The sequence below is a fragment of the Falco peregrinus genome, chromosome 4 (assembly GCF_023634155.1).
Source record: "Falco peregrinus isolate bFalPer1 chromosome 4, bFalPer1.pri, whole genome shotgun sequence".
NCBI lineage: Eukaryota > Metazoa > Chordata > Aves > Falconiformes > Falconidae > Falco > Falco peregrinus.
In genome coordinates this window covers 117,225,613-117,245,109 of record NC_073724.1, presented here as the reverse complement: position 1 = coordinate 117,245,109, position 19,497 = coordinate 117,225,613, and the positions used below count along the sequence as shown (strand labels likewise).

At 39.3% G+C, this 19,497-nt stretch overlaps 1 protein-coding gene across 6 annotated transcripts in view; it reads right to left on the bottom strand.

Moving 5' to 3' along the window:
- Positions 1 to 19,497, bottom strand: part of TENM4 (teneurin transmembrane protein 4) — a 352,231-nt gene that overhangs the window by 180,252 nt on the left and 152,482 nt on the right. For all 6 annotated transcript variants that reach the window (XM_027781531.2, XM_055802888.1, XM_055802889.1 and 3 more), the window contains one exon: positions 4,402 to 4,572. In XM_027781531.2, the coding sequence (XP_027637332.1) occupies positions 4,402 to 4,572 (171 nt within the window). The remainder of the gene's footprint in view (positions 1 to 4,401; positions 4,573 to 19,497) is intronic.

Here is a 19,497-nt window from a genome sequence, read left to right as displayed (position 1 = left end):
ACTAAGAGACATGAGAGGTTTTAACTGGTTTTCAATACAATCTGTAAAGTGTGTTATGATTATCCATCTTCTTTCAGAAGACAAGCAAATGGAGGTATCTGTTTCTTAAAGTGACCACCAGGTTGGAGAGCCTGGGCATCCAGATGGCAATCAGTAAGGGAGCCAGCAGGGAGCTCGGCATCCCTGGAAAACACATCTGAGAAATTCCAGGTTAGAAATTCATGCACTCACAGTTTGCGAAACTGGTGGCTGCTTCGAAAAATGTGGACCCAAAGGAAGCCCAGGAAATGAGGGGCAGGATGAAAACTAAAAGGCCAGAATGTTGCATCTTTAGCCTTTGCTATAACCAGTGGCCACAGCTTTACCTGCAATGCATAAAGACAATGAAGAAGGAAACTGCTTGGCAAGCAGCCTTTATGTAAGGACATTTCCAGTTGAAAAGTATGCAGTAGTGTCACCTGAAAGATTTCAGCTTTACTAAGGACAGCATCATGTCACCAAGAAGGACTAATTATAATTTTAGAAATTTAAATAAATTTGTTATCTCATTTTCATGCCGTTACAGTACACTATGTTTCACAGATCAAACAATTCTAACAAAATGAGAAGGAAACTTCCAGGTACATACAATCTTTTGTAGGAAAATCACACTGTGAGATTTTTTTCTTCCAGAACCTACATTTGGGAAATGGGAAAGAGAAGTATCTTTTCCCATCCATCACGAATTCAAGTCAAACAGTCGTACGGTTTACTTGCTGTATTGAAAAGGTGATAGGTAGTACAGCCTTTCATTGTATTGTTTCAAATTATAATATTTCCTTTAGTATTATATAATATTAATTATACTATTTCCTTAAACTTCTCCATATACCATCACAACATAAACTCTCCAAAAGAAACAGATGTAAATTGTTAGCTGTCTCTGAAAATCCATATAGAAATTATATGCATATTACTGTTAACAAAAGAAGTCTCTGAAAGTGGTTTTTTGTCAGATGGAGAATTTTTCTGGATTTATTTTTTTTTTAAATTTTATAAATCTTTTTAGCAGAACTTTTGGTCTCAATTAAGACTAACCCCTGATTTAGTTAGTAGTTAGTAACTACTTAAGTACACTGTTGGAGCAGGACTTGACGGCATGTTTCATTTCTGTGCTGTCTTGTGCAGACGTTCTGTATATACCCGCACAGTCTAGAAAGCAAAGTGTGTACACATGTTCATAGAAAATCAGCAACTGGTAATTTTGTAAGAGACTAATTTACATTTGTTCATCCCATTCAAATAAATACGGGGGGGTGGGGGGTGAGGTGGGGTGGAATCTGCTGACTTTTTATCTTTTTTAGTCAAAGTGTATATTAATAGTGAATTAATTTCTTAGGTAAATGGACATTCTTTCTGAATCATTTTGTGCTGATAAGAGTACGGTTGTTCAATGAAAATCAACTAGCTTGATTCTGAAAGGGATTACTTTATCAACTGGATTGTTAGTATTTATTTTGCATACCAAAAATTTCTTTTCCCACTGTCAGCCTTAAAGGAAACAATTCCCATGTCTTCATGCAAAGTTCATTATTTCATTACTGTAAGATGAAAATATTCAGGATTCTATTAAAAAAGAGCTAAAGACATCACATGCTTTGGTTCAAATGAAGGATATGTTTTTCTGATTACTACTCACATGTTTTATAGATTCTTCGAAATGCAGATGAAAACGTAAAGTATTTGATATACACCCTGATTGTTCTTTAATGAAGACTGTACATCGGAGTGAATCAGGGAAGGTGAGAGTGTAGTATGATAGATATTGCTGTGCAAGAGATACTGGGAGAAAATGAGCACAGGACGTATTCCGCCTGCCTGTACAGAGAGCAGCGCTTGCTCATGCGAGCAAAAACGCTTCTGTGATTGCAAACCACAATTTCACAGAAAGAATTGTTTGTACACGATTACCAAGTTTATGTCTCCTCTTGGTGGACAGTTTTATGTCTGAGAAGCTGATACCCTCAGAGCTGTCACGACATGTTGCCAGTGGCTGACATTGATGCTGATACCGAAGTCCAAAGAAAGGCCCTCCTCGCCAGGCTGGATTCAGACCCTGAAATCCCTCCGTGTTTCATCAGTTCTAGCCTGCAGTAAGATCAGGCCCTATGGACTGGATACTTCATAAAGGAAGTACAATAAGAAAGCCATTTCAGCTTCTAACCAGAAATTAGGTTTTAATCAGAATATCTGTCTCCTTAAAATTAACTTCAGGTCTGAATTCTTAATTGGGCTGTCAATTACTTTGCTCTTTCCACACATTACCTTGAACTTCTTAGTTGCCGTAGCAACTATTCTTGATTTATTTGGATATCAAAATGAATTATTTCATTTCAGGCATTGCTGAATCTGCTTGTATTTTTTACAGCAAGGTAGCCTGACTCACCAAAACACTTAAGAACACATATTCCTCTGACTTCAATTACAGTTAATTATATGCTTAAATGTAAGTATATGATTAAGTGCTTTGCTAAACAGGGATGGACTTGAACACAGGTAAATACTGTGCTGGAGCACAGCCACAGAAGGGAAGTAATGACTATTACTGAAAATTGGCAAGATACTGGCAACAGTTCATTCAGATCAGCTGTAAGGATATTCTAACACATCCCAGCCTATTTCACTGTAATCAAGAATACTTTCAAATATATTTTAATCAATTTTTCAATACATTTCAATCACATACATCGTGGTTTAGAATTAGAAGCCATGCAACGCTGTTAGTCCAGAACTGGTTGCATAGTCACCTGACGGGGAGAGCACTGCATTTTAAGGCTGGACAGTGTTACTTCTGCAAAAAAGATGTTGTCATGATGTCTTTTTTTTTTTTTTTTTTTTTTGTCAGGGCAAGATATTCTCCTCCAAAGCCAACAGATACCCTAAGATCCATACGAAGTACTAACTTAAGTGGTCTTCCAAGGACATAACTAGGGTATTTCCCAGATTTGTCTTTTAACAGAGCTTTTGGGCAGCAATCAAAATTTCTATTGATGTCACTGTAAGCGTGGCTGAAAAAGAAATCAAGTGGAAGCCTTTCACTTGGATGGCAGTTTTGGATACATCCATTTGTTTTCATTTTGACTTTTAAAAGGAAACGGACAGATCAAAACTAGACCTTTCAAAAATGAAACGTATGGCAAGTTAGAGGGAAAAAAGACAGGATCTGTCGTGAAGTATTTTTGAATACAGCAGCAGGGGTACCTGCAGCCTGCTGTAGTATCTAGTAAGGTTTGCTGAGAATAACCCACTCAGCTGATTTTTTTCCTTGTAGCAACTTGATGTCAACCATCAGTTGCTAGTAAATACACTGTTTTAAGGAACACATATAATTATGGCCTTTATTTGGACTAATAAAGACAGATAAGCTCCTAAAGAAATAAATACTTCAATTAATTTAAATTAAACATGTAAACATAGGCTCTCAGCCAAAGTCTAGGGAACTCTGTGGAAACTTCTACTTCAATGAGTTGCCAGAACAGTAGCATACTTCTTATCTCCTACCCACAAAACTTCTTCCCCTACAATAACTACCAAAAATAGCCAATGAATTCATTTTTACTGGGATCTGTTAACCTTGTATAAAGAAACTCGACATGCAAACAAAAGAGCTTTCTGAAAATTTGAATTTCTCATTTCTCCAGCTACGTCTTGGAAGGGATAAACCAGCTCTCCTTTGCAGAGCTTACAGGTACTTTTGCAATGCTGTCTCTATGCAAAGCACAGGAACATGGAGAGCTGCTGGATAGGGCACTGCTGACTTCATGACCCATCAGTTGCTTCTAATTTCAGTTAAAATTGCAAGGTGTCGACATCGTGATACTTTGTGTAGACCAGGCCTTTTATCTGGCTACTTTTGCAAAGAGATGTCCAACCCTGGAGTGCCAAAACTCACAGTGTAATAGCTCATAGTAAATACTTTGGTCTTCAAAACATTTGGTACTAGGTGGCAATGCACAGGCAAGCTCAAATATTTTTGTACTGTTGTAGAGAAAGCTTGATCCAGTGCTCCAGGAATCATTCCATTTTCAAGACATAATTTCTTCTCATGGAAACAGCCACTCGAGGCAAGGTTTTCACGGTGGCCTTCTGTAGCCTGTGAGATACGGTGCAGATGGTTCCACCTTGAGAATGCCTTGGATGTGTGGTGAAGGTTGCACATAGTTTTATCACGTTAGTGGACATCAGAAGGGTATGAAACTTAGAAACATACAGAAACAAGACTGAGTACTACTAGTTCTAGATGTGAGAGACTGGAAAAAGCACCTGGTGATGGCAGCATTGAGGGTAATGGAATATGAGATTGGATGGCTGGAGTTCAGAGGCAGACAGAAGACTCACAACACGGACACACACCAACCATACCTTCACTGGTTCCTTTGCCTTTCCTGTCAGGTAACTCTAACCCTGTGCCCCCCGAAGGATATAAGGAGACGTCCGTTGGCACTGGCCAACTGCTGGCTGTGTCTTCCGTGATTTCATACATCTGCCCTTCCATCGGCTGCAGGTGCCAGTTTAGGCCAAACAGGTGCATGGCTGTGGTGAGCAATGAGAAAAGTCATCTTTTTTCTGTTTGGGAGAGTTTCAGAACTACAGGGGCACTGTCTAAAGCCCTTGCTCCACTGCCTTATTAGAAGTCATTGCTTTAGGACAAGAATGAGATTAATTTAATTAGACAGCCCCTGCTGCTTCTACCATACCAACTCCCTATGTCTTTCCACCCACTTAAACTCATTTTAGATCACCTGTACCAATCCACTCTGCTTCTTTCAGTAGAACCGCTCGTGACTCATGGCCTGTGTGCGAGAATAACCAGGCACAGTGCTTCAGAATATCCCAAGGCTGGGGTGACAATGCAGTGAACACAGAAATGCTAGGAGTATTATTTATCGACATACCAATAAATCCCAGAAAGTTGCACTCTGGTTTGTTTTGATGTATTCATAGCGTATTATATAGGTTCTTTTTCTTTTCTTTTTTTTTTTTAAAAACACCAATTAAACACAGAAGCTCTTATAGACATCTCTGACACTTTTTCCTGAATAAGACCAAGTAGAAAACTGAGGCAATTTAAGACAGATCTTGCACATATGTCTTTGTGCTCAGCACCACAAATCCAAGCAACTATGACTGAGCACTTCTTAGTGCAACTCAGCTTCTTGTATTCAGACCAAAGATACATCCTCAAGATTTGAAAACAAGTAGCACCATTTAGATTTGTGTGATATCAGGGTATATCTGTAGGTTTCTGGGCCATGCAAAATCATTCAGTGCACACGTGAATCTATTTCAAGGCATTACATAAAGACAAGTGAAGTTAAGGAACAAGACAGAATACTTAAAAAGCAAACACATGTATAAAGACTATGGAAAATCACATGCTTATACAACTAATACATGCCCCTTGAAAATATAAAGCAAAAGAATGTGGCTTCCCATATCGGTTCTTCTGTCCCCAACACAAACATTTCATAATCAGTATCCAGTTTAGCTTGAGGCTCTACACAGCTAAATGATCTGATATTTGCTACACTTGGAATGACATTTCTTTTTTAAGGGAACGCCTTGATATTTTACACTATAATTTTCTCAAGATACTGTACAATGGCACTAGCATCACAGCCATTTAACATAAACAAAACCCATAAAGAAATAGAACATTTCCATTCCCTATAGTTCTCATTTTATTCACAAAGATAACATCTGACCTTGGCAAACACTGTTAGGGACAAGTGGCTAGTTTATTTCAAACCTGTGCATCAGGAGCAATATTCTCAAGAGGACTGAAAAGTAATCTGAGTAGTGCTGAAAAAACCCAGTATGTCTAGGCAATTTAGCAAAATCAGTTATTTTTTCCACTTCAGTCTCAATTAGGTCATCTATCATTTACTAACATGAATAACCTTGTCTTTTCACTACTACAGCATCACAAAACATGAGAACAAAATTCTCCTTTTATCATGTAAGAGGGGACTGTGTTTGTTAACAAAGTCTTCACCATTAAGAAACAAAATACCCTCTTAAAATTCCCAAAGAGCAAGGAAGGTCTCCTGAGGACCTGTTGAAAAGTCAAACATTTTTATACAGGTACACATACCAATAAGGAATGCCACCAACACAACTGGCAATTCAAGCAGCATAGATTAGGCAAAGGAGCCAGTATTTTCACCTGTCAGAAGTATATCCACTCGGCATAGAAACTGTGCAAGGCAAGAAAGGAGATCAGACTGGGAGCAAGGAATTTGCATCAAGCATTTGGAATTGCTATGCTTGCATAAAATCTTTGTGTTTATAGGGCCCTCATCATCAGAGTGCCTGGGCACTTCATAGCTATTAACCTTATAAAACCTCATCAGGTAGGAATCTATTTCTACTTCACAAAAAGGAAAAAGAGAACTACAGCAGATTAAAGGACTGACTCAGTTCACTTGTTTGGGCATTAAAATGTGATTGTGTGTTAATTCACTTAACTTTGTGCTCACAGGTTCACAAACCCTAACAGGCATTTCAAGCACTCCTCCACCAGCAGTTTTTGTGTTAAGCTCAGTACTGGATGCTGCCTGAGAATGCCATCCAGGGCTCTCCGTGGACCAGAGCGTTACCCAGGTGCTGCTGAGCTGTTACAGAGCTCAGGGGCTTAGGTGCTCTGAGCATGCAAGTTCCCATGTTTAACCACATGGTTGCTTGTAGTTCCAAGCAGAATGAAAACTATACTGTTTGCTCCTCCACACTCAGCCAATCCTAGAGAGCAAGTAGGTCTGCTGGCCTGAAGTGCTTAATCCCAACTCCATCTGCCAGATGTCTTCACATTACAATGACTTGCATGAGCTTATACTGAGCATCACTGGTACAGGCAGGAATTGAGCCAGTGGCTGGTGTTTTTTTTCACTACACCATTCCACTTGTACTGTCCTTTGGATATCACAGCCTAACTGCCACACACGTTCTTAGGAACACATTGAAAGGCCATTATTTCCCTGAAAGGACATTGTTTCACCTCCTGTCCTTAGGAGGGACTTGTTGCTTGTAGATCATTATTTACTACAAGAAAATGAAAGTGAAAAACTCAGCATTGTTTTGGGCATAGTGGAAAAGCTATCAGCATTTCTTCCATGCACATAAAACACATTTAAGAACACCTGGGAGGAAATGACTTATGAAGGGAACATCTTGCTTCAGTGTAAGCTGGAATTGGTACAGCTTTGTTGCATATTATCCGTCCCTTTGAGCAAGTGAATCAACTATCCCATGTTACAACTAATTTCTAAACATTTGCCAAGTGTCTTACAGTGTCCCAACACAAAAAATATGACAGAATTATCTGTAACAGATACTGTGTTAACACACAGAGATAAAAGGCTTGCATCAATATGTTAAATTTTGTCTTTGGTCAATAGATTTTCTCTAAAGCAAAAGACTTTCTGTGTACATTGAACCCATAATCACATAGATCATAGACCCAAAGGAACATGAAATTTTTTGGGTTGGAAGGGACCTTAGAGATCACCTAGTTCCAACCCTCCTGCCATGGGCAAGGACACCCTCCAGTAGACCAGGTTACTCAAACCCCTGTCCAACATGGCCTTGAACACTTCCCAGGATGGGGCATCCACAGATTCTCTGGGAAACCTGATCCAATGTTGCACCACCTTCACCATAAAGAATTCCATATATGAAATCTAAATCTACCCTGTTTTAATTTAAAACCATTAGCCCTTGTCCTGTCATTACACGCCCTGGTAAAAAGTCTCGCTCCATCTTTCTTATAAGACCCCTTTAAGTACTGAAAGGCTGGGAGAAGTTCTCTAATAACAACCCTCGAGAACGAGATCTATGTACATCATGCATACAAAAGCACAAGAATCTGAGAAAGATGGAATTATTTTAAAGACATTTTGATTACTAAGTGGCTTAAAAAGAATCCAGAACATGCAATGCAAAAGACTGGAGCTATTGCTCTATCAGGGTTTCTGATCTGATGTTTCTAAGCACAAAATAAAAGCCTATAAATATTCCCACCCATAAGGCAAACAGCCATCATGTGATTTTTGCTGCAGGTAGGTAATAACCACAAAAGCCTTCCTAAAACCATAACAAGGAGTCTAACTTACTTTGGAAAGACACTCTGGTAGCAGGTATGTTATTAGGAAATCACCTGATTAAGTGTTTATCATTACTGTTTTCCAAATATTAATAGTTTCTGATTGTCAAGCTGATGGAAAATGCATTCTTCTCCTCGCTCCCCCTAACTGCCATACTCACGCTAAACAGTCAAGTAGTAACAACAGCGGATGGTTTGGGTCTCCGCATCTCAGTGGGATGTGTAAAACTGTTGTTGCACACAGTTTACAGGTTTTAGGGCAGGCACAAATCAATCTTGTTCCACGCTAAATTGATGCAAAGTTCTTTCTTGTGGGGGAGAGGGGGGGAAAAAGTCAACCATAATCATGGAAGGACCCTGGAACCATGGATTGGAGGCACAACCATATACTTTGAAGTGTTAATGTTCCTCAAAGCAAAGTGAAGCTGTAAAAGTAGTTTGAGATTCCTGACATTCTCAGTCTCCAGGTCAATGGAACCCACTGTTGACATTTTCTTTGGCTTTTTTTTCCCCCTCTGCTCAGCTAGATGCCAGATGTGGCTCACAAAGAGAAAATGCCCTCCTAAAAGCCCCCTTGTCCTTCGCCCTCTCCCTCCCCAACATGATGCTCTGTTGATATTGAGGTATTGAAGGCTCCCCATGTATTAAAAGAGCACACTGCAATTAACAATCATTAAACTGTACCCTTTTATAAAATACCATGTAGCTTTCACTGCCTAGGAAGCCTCATGACATGCTCTCTGCAGCAGCTTTGGTTATATTTCCCATGGCTAATAAAACTCTTTTGTCTGCCTTCTCTTGGAATGGAAACAATACTTAGGGGAAACCCTGCATGTGTCCTCTCTGGGCTGTTTGAGCACCAGCAACTTAGATGATATAATGGTATCTGGGGCTTCCGGCCCATTATGCCCATGTTTTGACATAAAATCTTTGACTTGCACAACCTTTTAACTGTAGCTAAGTGCTAGCAAAAAGTGCCCTGAAACTTGCTGAGTGAGTAATGGAATTTTCTGTGACAGAATAGACCACCTTATCCTCAGTCCTAAGTCACCTCTGGCTGCCTTCTTGGTGGGGAAAAGAACGATACCGAACTCCAGTCCTTCCAGGGTTTCATTACTTTGCTGAGTTCAGCATTTCAGCCATGGCAGGGTGATGTGGCTATTCATTTGTGGGACTCAGATTCACTTAGCAAAGCAAATTTACAAACAATTTAGCATCATTTGAACTATTTAACCATCCAAATAAATCAAAGTCCATACTGGTGGTACCAAGTATGCAGGATCATGATCTTTTAGGTTTTAACACTATTTCTTTCTGTATTGCATTATTCCTACCCCATAGCTGTCTGTGGAGGCCATAAGCAACATTAGCTGATGCTACTAAGCCAATTAAAGAGGAACATTGTTTCCAAGTTTGTTTTGAAGAGACCCAGGCTTTTGGGTATCTTTGTATTATCGCCACTTGCTTATGACACAGCAAAACACTGGAGTCAAACCAACTTACTCAGCAGAGCAGAGAACAAAGAAACTGTTACAGCATTAAGGATGAAAAAGAACAAAGCAAGATAATCTTTCACATGGTCAACAAAATGGACATGTCTTGGGACAGGTTGATGGAGCGAAGGAGTTAGCAGAGAGAGGCAGATGATTGTGATAGATCACAGGGAGAAGAAAAGACAAGGCATGCTTACTGAAGCATATGAGACCCCCAGAAACTGCATCAGTCAGCAAAAAAGTGAAAAACACACTGCTGGTCCTTTATTAGCTTGTTGCGTTGCCCAAAGCAGCAAGCTAAGTGCGATAAATAACCAAACCAATCAATTGAGATGTTTGAAACTAAGGCTATGGGTGAAGCCACCAGCTGCTTCGATAGTGTTCATTAAATGCATTCTCACAGTGGTTCACAGGCTCTGCTGCTGCCGCCTTGCCTGTCCTCTCAGAGCTAAGTCCTGCAGGTACTGCTGCTGGCCTGGTGATACCTCCCCTAGGCAAAGCTCCTAGAGAAGCTAAGGAATGAATAAAATAACAACTGTTTTACAGCTAACAACTGATCTTGCCCTGAACAATGAATAGGGAGTTTCTTAGAATGGAAGCTCAACAAAACAAGTTAATCATCACCACCATAAGCGTGGTACACAACCTGGATTTACAGCAAGCACAGAGAGCAAATGGCATGCAGCCAAGACAGAAAGTCTTTTGGGCTTCTCATTTGAAAAATCTAGCCAGTCTCTTTGCACCAATAATTCTTCATATTTTGAATCCATTTTTATATAAGAAAGTCAGTATATTTTGCTTAAGTAACACAGGGGAGTGCACAAGCTTTGGGAATGCCAGGCTTCTCCGCACAGCCACCCCACCCTCCTCAGCTCAGCTTTACTAATACTGGGTCGATCTGGAGAAGAGTTTGGCTCCACTACTCCACTAGTTTCTACAAGCAGCTCACTGCACTGGTAATAGCAAAGCCAAAGCCAACATAAGACAAAGGACCACTCCTGGTAGGGAGAACAGTTTTCCAAAGCCCCTGCAGTGCAGCATGGGGCAAAGGACAAAATGGGAACAGCGTGAGAAGGAACAGCTGCCGAGGCACTGATGCCATAATGAACAAGAATAGAAACAAAAAAGAATGGGGAGGAAGATGAGAAAAATACAGAAGGAAACAGAAAAAATGAGCAGCTTAGGAAAGAGCAAAGAAAAGCTAAGAAAAAAAGTAAAAGGGACTTCGAAAAACAGCTGGAGCTCAGTCAGTGGTTCAGAAGACACTTATAAAGCTTGTTTCTTTGCTCTCCCCTCTTTTTGTGGTGTAAGATATGTGGTGGTTACATATTCCTCTTTAACCTCTAGGTACGACAGTCAGGTTTATCATAACACACTCTCTCAAATGAGACCTGAGGTTTGCTTTTTCTCCTAATTGAAAAAAACCTAAATTTCACCACTGAATTACTCAGGGCTAATTTTGACTCAAGTAAATGTATTGCTTTCACTCCCATCTCTGGAATAAACTTGACTGTAATTATCTGGATAACTGTCTCTCTCTACAGTGAAATCGTATGATTTCTGTGGAAGTGTGAGAATTGACTGTTGCAGAATTAATCATATTTTTGTGACATTCAGTGTGATGAAAAGGAGCTTTTCAGCATGAAATAATGACTGGTTTGTCAATCTTCAATAAAGGAAGGAAGAGGCACGCAAGCTTAAGGAGGATAGAAACAGTAAAACAAACATTAAAAAAAGAAATCAATCAGTTTGTTTTTCTCTTACATTACTGTTTCATTTCAGTGCTGGACAAGGCTTCCATGTCCCAGCATGGTGGAACATCCCAACACTGGAAGAGCTGAGGACTGAAGTGGCTCTATGTCCCTACTGGTGTCAAAAGAGTTAAAAAAGCAGTAAGCCCAGATGCAGTGCAGTGTAGTACTTTCTCTCCTTGTTTGTAAGGTCAAGTCCTGAGGCAGACAGATCTCGTTGTTCATATAAGGGGATGGGACACTTTGAGTGTTGCAGTTATTTAATATTCAAGTACCTAACACGTTCTCAGGTTTGGAATGGAAATCTAGGATCCTGACTAAAGACCCCAATGGTTCATAATATCACAAATTCACATCACTCCTATATACATACCCAGGTCCCTGAGCCAGCTACCATGGGGCAAGGAGAGAGGGGATCCTGCAAGGCCAGTTCTTGCATGGACTTTGGCAGTTACCTTGCAATCAAAAACTCTGCACAGCACTCTGTGTCATTTCTAGTGTCTGCGATCACTTCCTATGCATAAATGCTTTCCTTCTGTGGATTACAGCTCTTACTCAAGGAATGGGAAACCCGACTTCAGAAATCATCCTCTGCCTGAATGAATGCAAGCTTCCACACCAGGATGGGACTACAGCCGTGCTGGAACAGCGAAACCTGCACACAGCACTCTCCACAACCCAGCTGGACTGGGGCTGCTATGCAGTTAGAAAAGTCAAATTTCTAGGTCACAAAGGAATGGAGCCCTAAAGGCAGCTTGGTTTACATGTTCTTTAAGTGAAGACTCTCAGATTGCGGCTGGGAGGTCCCATGGCTCTGCTTCCTGGCCTGTTGATTTGACACAAGACAATAGTTAATAAAAATAAAGAACGTATAAGGAGGAACATTTAGGGTAACGCTCACTATTGTAAATTCCCCATTTGCTCCCATTCCTGACTGCTCAGTAAGCCACCTTCAATGAGAAAAAACGGTTTACAAGCCTTCTTCACAGATTGGAGATGAAGATGAAGACACTCTGCTGGGCTGGGCTGCGAGTACTTCATACTGAGAACTGGAGAATCCATATCCTTCCCTGGGTGAAGGGATTAGGACAAAGGATTTAGGTGATAAAAACAGAAAGATAGCTGTGTTGTATTTGTTTGTGGGGTTTTTTAGGACCCCAAATGCCTACTAAGCGGTAGGTGCTTTCACAGCTAGCTCAGTATAGATACATGCTATGGGATACATCCAGTAATACCTGGGACCCTGCCTGCTGCCTGACCATTCCCCCACGTTCAGAGCTCAAACTATGCAAGTACCAGAAGTGGTTCCTTCAGAGATAATTCAGGTTTCCTCCTTCCCTCAATCAGAATTACCATGTGCAAAGGAGGCATGCAAATGATGGAGAGCTTCCTGCCTCTTAAAATTTTGCCACCAAAGTGGGAACTGCCTCTCTGGAAAACAAAGTATTGTGGTAATCACCTGATGTCCTGGCTGCAAATGCATTTACTTGCTTTGACTGGTCACAAACCAGCTATTACTTGACCTCTCCTGACTGAAGAGCTGTATCAAAGATTTCCAAGAGAGAAGCAGATGGTCTACCAAATAGCATTAGTTCCTTCTTAGGAGAACACTTTATGTTTTAATTTAGTTCCCAATTGCTCTTAATAGGGAAGAAAAAAAGCTTCCAGCTAAAGCACCACATTTCTTTGAAACCTTCACGGAAGTGACTAGAAAGACATGTTATAAAATGAAGCAGTTAAACTCAATGTTTGTTCAATGCAAAGAGTCAGCACTTCCTATTCAATGTCTTCCTAATTACCTCTGGGGATCAAAGACTTTGAAGTGATTGTCTGTCCATTCAAACCACTAATAGATGATCACTGGCCCCTCCAGTGATATAGTAGCTTGCTGGACGATTGTCATTTCCTGCAGGAAAGGGAAAATGCAGTTTTAAATGTGAATATTTAAATATTTTAGGGGTATTTTTAGGAGGATTTTTTAAAGCGTCAACCTGCAGAAAGAAATAGACATACAAGAGGTACGGCTTATCCAAGGAGCTGTCTGCTTACATACAATCTGTAATTTCCTCACCATCTACACCATTGTGAAAGCAGAATAAAAAGCTGAAAGATGGACCTCAGCAACACTTTGCCGCTATTAGGCAGCTTACTGCACTGAAGAATTTTATTTCAGCCCCCACAGATCCAGTAAATTTGGTGTTACACATGCTCAGGCCTTTCTCAGCAAAACAGTATTTTCCCTTCTAGATACCCCTTCTGGCAGAGACCATATTACTATAAATATTACTGAGATATTTCTCCAAGATCAAAGTCAATTACAAGATGGTCCCACTGTACCTCTAAATGGAGTTTTAATTTGTGTATATAATATTAGAAATAATGGTTTTCCCATTGCGGTACTCACTTCAATTAGAGAAATGAGGACAGGTAGCCCTACCAGAGGGCTTCCTACCTTGCTTTGCAATTACTAAAATTCTGGGCTATCCTGTTGTGGACAGTATAATTTTACAAATTCTGTTTCATGACACACATACAAACTGTGAGACCCTAATTAAAAAGGGTGTAATTTACATAGGTAAATGAACAACCTCTCACATGCTTCCTTCCTTATTATCTCTACCAGATATTAGCAGGAAATGCGCTTTCTCAAATTAATATAACAGGTTGCTTAAATCTAAAAAATACAGTTAGCTGTGTAAAAGTCACAAAAAAAAATACCTGTCTTCTATCACCTCAGCACAATAGATGTGAGATCAGACTTTAAATCTAGTATGCAGTTTAAGGGTTAAGATATAAATATTGTTGTAGAATTTGATGCATGAGCTGATCTCTCAGATGGCTATCTGCTCATCTATCCTTCTGAACACGAACATGATTTTATTATAAAGACAAGGAAATGATTTGAGAGTGCTGCTTGTGGTTTAATCCTAAAATCAGCTGAAAACTGCATTAATGTTATTAGTCACCATGCACATTCTAATAGCACCAGAGCCCCAGTTGGGCTGTGCTAGTTGATGCAAGAAAAAAATTAACAAAATTACAATCTCGAAATCCCTTGATGTCCAAAGCATGGGTTTAATTTCAGCTTTACTTAGCCTGAGTAAATCTGGTAACTTCAAGAGCATGATGGAGATGCTTCAAATCCAGTATGAATTTACACATTTTGTAGATCAGGGCCTGAGTGCTCATCAGCACCATGAAAACTGAGGTCTAAAGCAGAATCCTGTCAGCTTGATGACTTTTTGAAGAGATCTGAAAAAATTTAATGTGCACATCTATTCAGGAGCATCGCATTGTTTTGACTGCTTTGGACAACAAATGCACAGGTATGTTTAAAGCAGGCTAAGAATGTTTTAATTTATTTTCTAATTTTTCTTTACATAAACTTGAAAAACAAAGATTGTTCCATCAGGTCATTTGGAAAGGGAAAAATTCCATTATTATTTTTTTTTTCCCCTTTACAAAAGCTCAGCAAATGGATACAAATGTACAGGCTGGGAAAGCTGATAAAGTGGGTGACATGGCACAACTAATGACACAAGAATTTTTTTTTCTGTCCAGAGACCATGGGAAAAATCCAGAACAGTATTTTCAGGTACTATAAATCTATGTGAATGGTTCAGATCAGTGTGAAAAGCTCTCTCAATAACGAAACTTCACACAACCTGATGATTTGTTCCCTTGGACTTAGAACTAAATCCAGCACATAGATTAAGGCAAGTGCTGGCAAGTGCAACCCACAGCATTCTCTTAAAAGACCCACAGCCATCCTTATATCTAATTACACCTAAAAAAATAATTTGCTAAAGAAACTCAAAGTTCGCCAAGTCAAGCACTCAAAAGTGAGCAAAGAACAGAATTAAGATTGCTTGTGTGATTTTAGATCAGCCCCTGTATGCATATATACTCTGTAATAGCCTTTAATTCCCTCATCACGGGCTATTTTTTTTCCACTGGTCCAATGCTGTGCAGAACAATTGCACAGAAATTGCCACTCAACCCTGGCAACTCCAGCATTGTAGCATGTTCAATTGCTTTCTAGGGATGCCATATGTGCAGCCTGCTTGGTAGCAGTAGGAGGGGGTTGGAAAGGGAAGGAATACACTCAGTACAGACAATTTTGCTACTGCACTCCAAACAGGTCCCTACTGAGCATGTGTGAGCTCAGATTTCCTGGCTTTGTGGCAGCCAGCTCTGGGTGGATCAGCGAAATGATAAAGCACACACTATTGTTTGCTCTTCCTAATAGAAAAGAGGTGTCACAATTCTCCATTACCTCCATGCTTCTGCAACACGAATATAAACTAACAGTAGGTCCAGCAGCAAAGTTTTGCAAGTGAATGATGACATTGGCAGCAAGGGATCCAGACCCCTGCTCTCACAGGACTATTTAGGATATGTTCACTTGCGATTACTTAGGCTGTGATAATTTTGTTTGATTGTTAAATAAGAATTATCAAAATGTTTGCTCAGGGACACAGTACGTGGCCTTGTCCCTTTATCCCCAAAGACTACATTGATAGTCGTGAATTAAACAGTACCGAGCAGTGTAACTTGATAGTTTATACCATTTATTTGTTAGAAGGGACTCTACCATGATTTTGGCTCTAGTCAGCCAATACCTTCTGAATTCCTGTGCACAGTTCAGCTAGCAAGAACCAGAGATCATTCTCAATAGATAGTTTGGGTGTGACCATCCGTAAGAGTTTAACAGTACAGAAATGTACCCATCTGGACCAGACACACCCAGAATTTCAAATTCAAACATTTCAAAACCTGGATTAGCCCATGATCCAGCTTGGCTGGAGAAGACATACTAATACAAATAAGCTGTTATTGACCACTTGAATTGGTGCTGTTTGGAATATCATTATGCTGAGATTGTGGGGCTTTTTTTCACCAAAAAACACAGGAAGCCCTTTTGATCCTCAATTTCATTATAATTTCTGCCATAATTAAACAAGATTCTGCTCCACTGATAGTCCAATTAGAATTTCTTCTGAAATACTTGGTGTAAGTGTAGCCATCATCTCCACTCATCTCATTAACTGTTGGCCTTGATGATCTTAAAGGTCTTTTCCAACCTAAACGATTCTATGATTCTATACTAACTGCCTTGTTCTGCTTTGCTTTTTAAAGAGTCTGTTTGCATAACGAAGTGATGCTACAGTCGTACTAAGCAAGCAAGGTGCAATGCTGCTGCTGTGTTATGTGCTACCATATTTGAAAACAGCTAACATATGCTGTTCTCATCATCTTTCTAGGCAAAAGCTTCTGACTGCAATAAGGACAGGCTTGGAAGTTAAGGCATGATAAAATCGAAGTGGAAGACAGAAAAAGCTGGTAATGGTGGGAGAGTTTATTATTTTTTCATATAAACACACAAATTCAATAACCTCCAACTACCTACTCTATTGAGCATCAGATTCTGGTATCTCAAAGTGAACTGTGTAAGTGGTCCTTCTGGAGCTTTTATGTTTCAGCATAAACAGGGGTGTTGAAATCCTGTCACAAAGAGGGAAAGAGTGGATTGGAGTTTTTGTTCTTTATTTTACAGGTCATCTAGTCTGTTACCTAGGTAGTATACTTAACAACAACACTTCACTTAGCACTATAGAGATGTATATCTACCACATAGCTCAACTTTAACTACAGGTAAAAACCATAAAGAAGGCATCGCTGCACATATCCGAAAGAAATGTATGACTGGGCTGTAAATCAGGCTTTGAAACCATCTTCTAATTTATGCTAGAAAAGGATGGGAGAGAAACACTAAACCATAACTGAGGAATATTTTTCACTGTCAGTGACATCCCTAACTAAGCTTACTCTCATGACTAGTTACCCACAAAAAAAGTATGGTGATTAAAAACACTGAAAGAAATCCCATTATAGGAAATCTTTCTGTCTACACTTAACTGCAATTAAATTATGTTATTTCACACTAATTAGTATGAAATAAAAACATGGACTTGAGGATAACTCCTTCCAGTGGATATTAAGAACTGTAAAATTGATTCCTTTCCAGCATCTGTGTGCAAAGGTCAATCTAAGCCGTGAAATGAAGATTATAGCAGCACATCTGTGCCACTGTCATAAAGGCAAGGCCAGCACTTTTGGTGTCAGCATGCTGTTATTTTCTTTTCTAGGGGCTTATAGCAACTATAAAAACTCACTAAAAGCAACTGATGAAAGCTTATAAAAGCTGAAAGCCCATATCTTACCATTTAATAAAAACACATGGAATTAAACGTATCCCTCCTTGTACTGAAGATACTTAAATTTAAGAAAGGATCAGGAATCTAAAGGGCTAACTGTGATGTTCTGTGACTGATGGGTTGGTTTCATGGCGCACCGATGCAAACTCCAAGATCAGATGGAGCCTTCTGGATATACAGCCTCAACCTGCTTTCAAACAGTTAAAGAATCAGTCATATTGGTGGCCGCCTTCTAATTGGAAGTCATTCTTCCAGTGATCCCCCCATGGTGAAAGAGGATCAGACTTTGACAAAATTCAGTGTCAAAATAAAACAATAAGCAGAAATAAAAAAGTAATATATAAAAAACCCAGAAAAATAGGGAAACAAAAAGTCAATTCTATAAATCTATGACCATGCAGAGAATTGAAAGGAAGCTGAGGACACGAAGAAAAAAAAATACATGGCTTGAAAAAAATAAAGAACAATAGAACATTTTTAAAGTGTCTTGAAACCTAAAACTGAGCAACAATATAACTATTTGCTTGACGGAGATGGGGAAATTGTTAATAATGTTATATTGAAGGCTAAAGTGTTCAGTAAGAATTTTTGTTCTAGTTTTTGAAAATAACTACAATAATGCAATTATTTCACAGGAAATAAGTTTTTTCCCAGTCCATTAATAACAAAGAATTATATTAAACTACATCTATTCAAGGACAAACATTTTTAAATCTGCAGGCTCATTTAACTTGAACCCAGTAAATGAGATAGCAGAAGAGGAATCTGACTCAGTGATTAATACTGAACAAGCAACCAAGAGATTAGAACAGGGTTAATGCTGCACAAATGTTTAAGAAGGGAAGAGAATGCAAGTCACTCTGATCAGTTAGCCTGACATATATTACAGACAAAATAATGGAAAACAAAGCACAGAATTCAACTGACAAAGCAAAAAAAGTGAATGTATGGTAACTCAGGCCAACAATATTGCTTTTCTGAAAAATAACTCTTAAGTAACAAACAGTTACTCATTTTATTACAAGATTACACTTTATTAAAATATTTAATTGGGTATGATTTTCTATTAATGAAACAACCACTTCCCAGTGGTAAAAAGCAATGTATATATGTGCTTAAAAATTAACTGAAGACCTTAAAAATATCATCACTGGTGAATAACCATCAAATGTTAAAATTTCTTGTGAAATTCAACAACTGATAGTTGGCCTGAAATTATCGAACATTTACATCAATGTTACGTAAGTAAATGTAAAATGATGGATGACTAAACAAGCAGATGACTCAAAGACTATTCAAGTGACAAATACAGTGATGACAGAGCAAATAAATACAAAAGCTGGACAGCCACTAAACTTGAATGATTCAAACAAAACGCGCTTAAGGTTCAAACAAAATGTGTCAAAGGCCAGCCAATACACTTAGGATAATGGATCACAAGTTGTGCCCATGAAATGGGACCCTAGCAAAGTGACTTTCAGAGTAAGCACAAGAAGATGCTGTATAACAATATCCTAATGTGATTTTTATAGCCGAAAAGGGCTAATGAGATCCTTGCATGTGTAAGTTGGGAAAAGTAGGTCTATGACTCACCTATGTGAAAATGGTAAAGCCACTGGAGTTTACTAGCCTTCAGTGTCCTGAGAGGGGGAGGTTTAGGCTGGATATTAGGAAAAACCTCTTCACTGAAAGAGTTGTCAAGCACTGGAACAGGCTGCCCAGGGAGGTGGTGGAGTCACCATCCCTGGAGGTTGTTAAAAACACGTAGATGTGGTGGTTAGCAAAGTGGTTTAGTGGTTGACTTGGCAATACTGGGTTAACGTTTGGACTTGATCTCAAAGGTCTTTTCCAACCTAAATGATTGTATGATTTGATGATGTGATAGTGTTTATGACTTT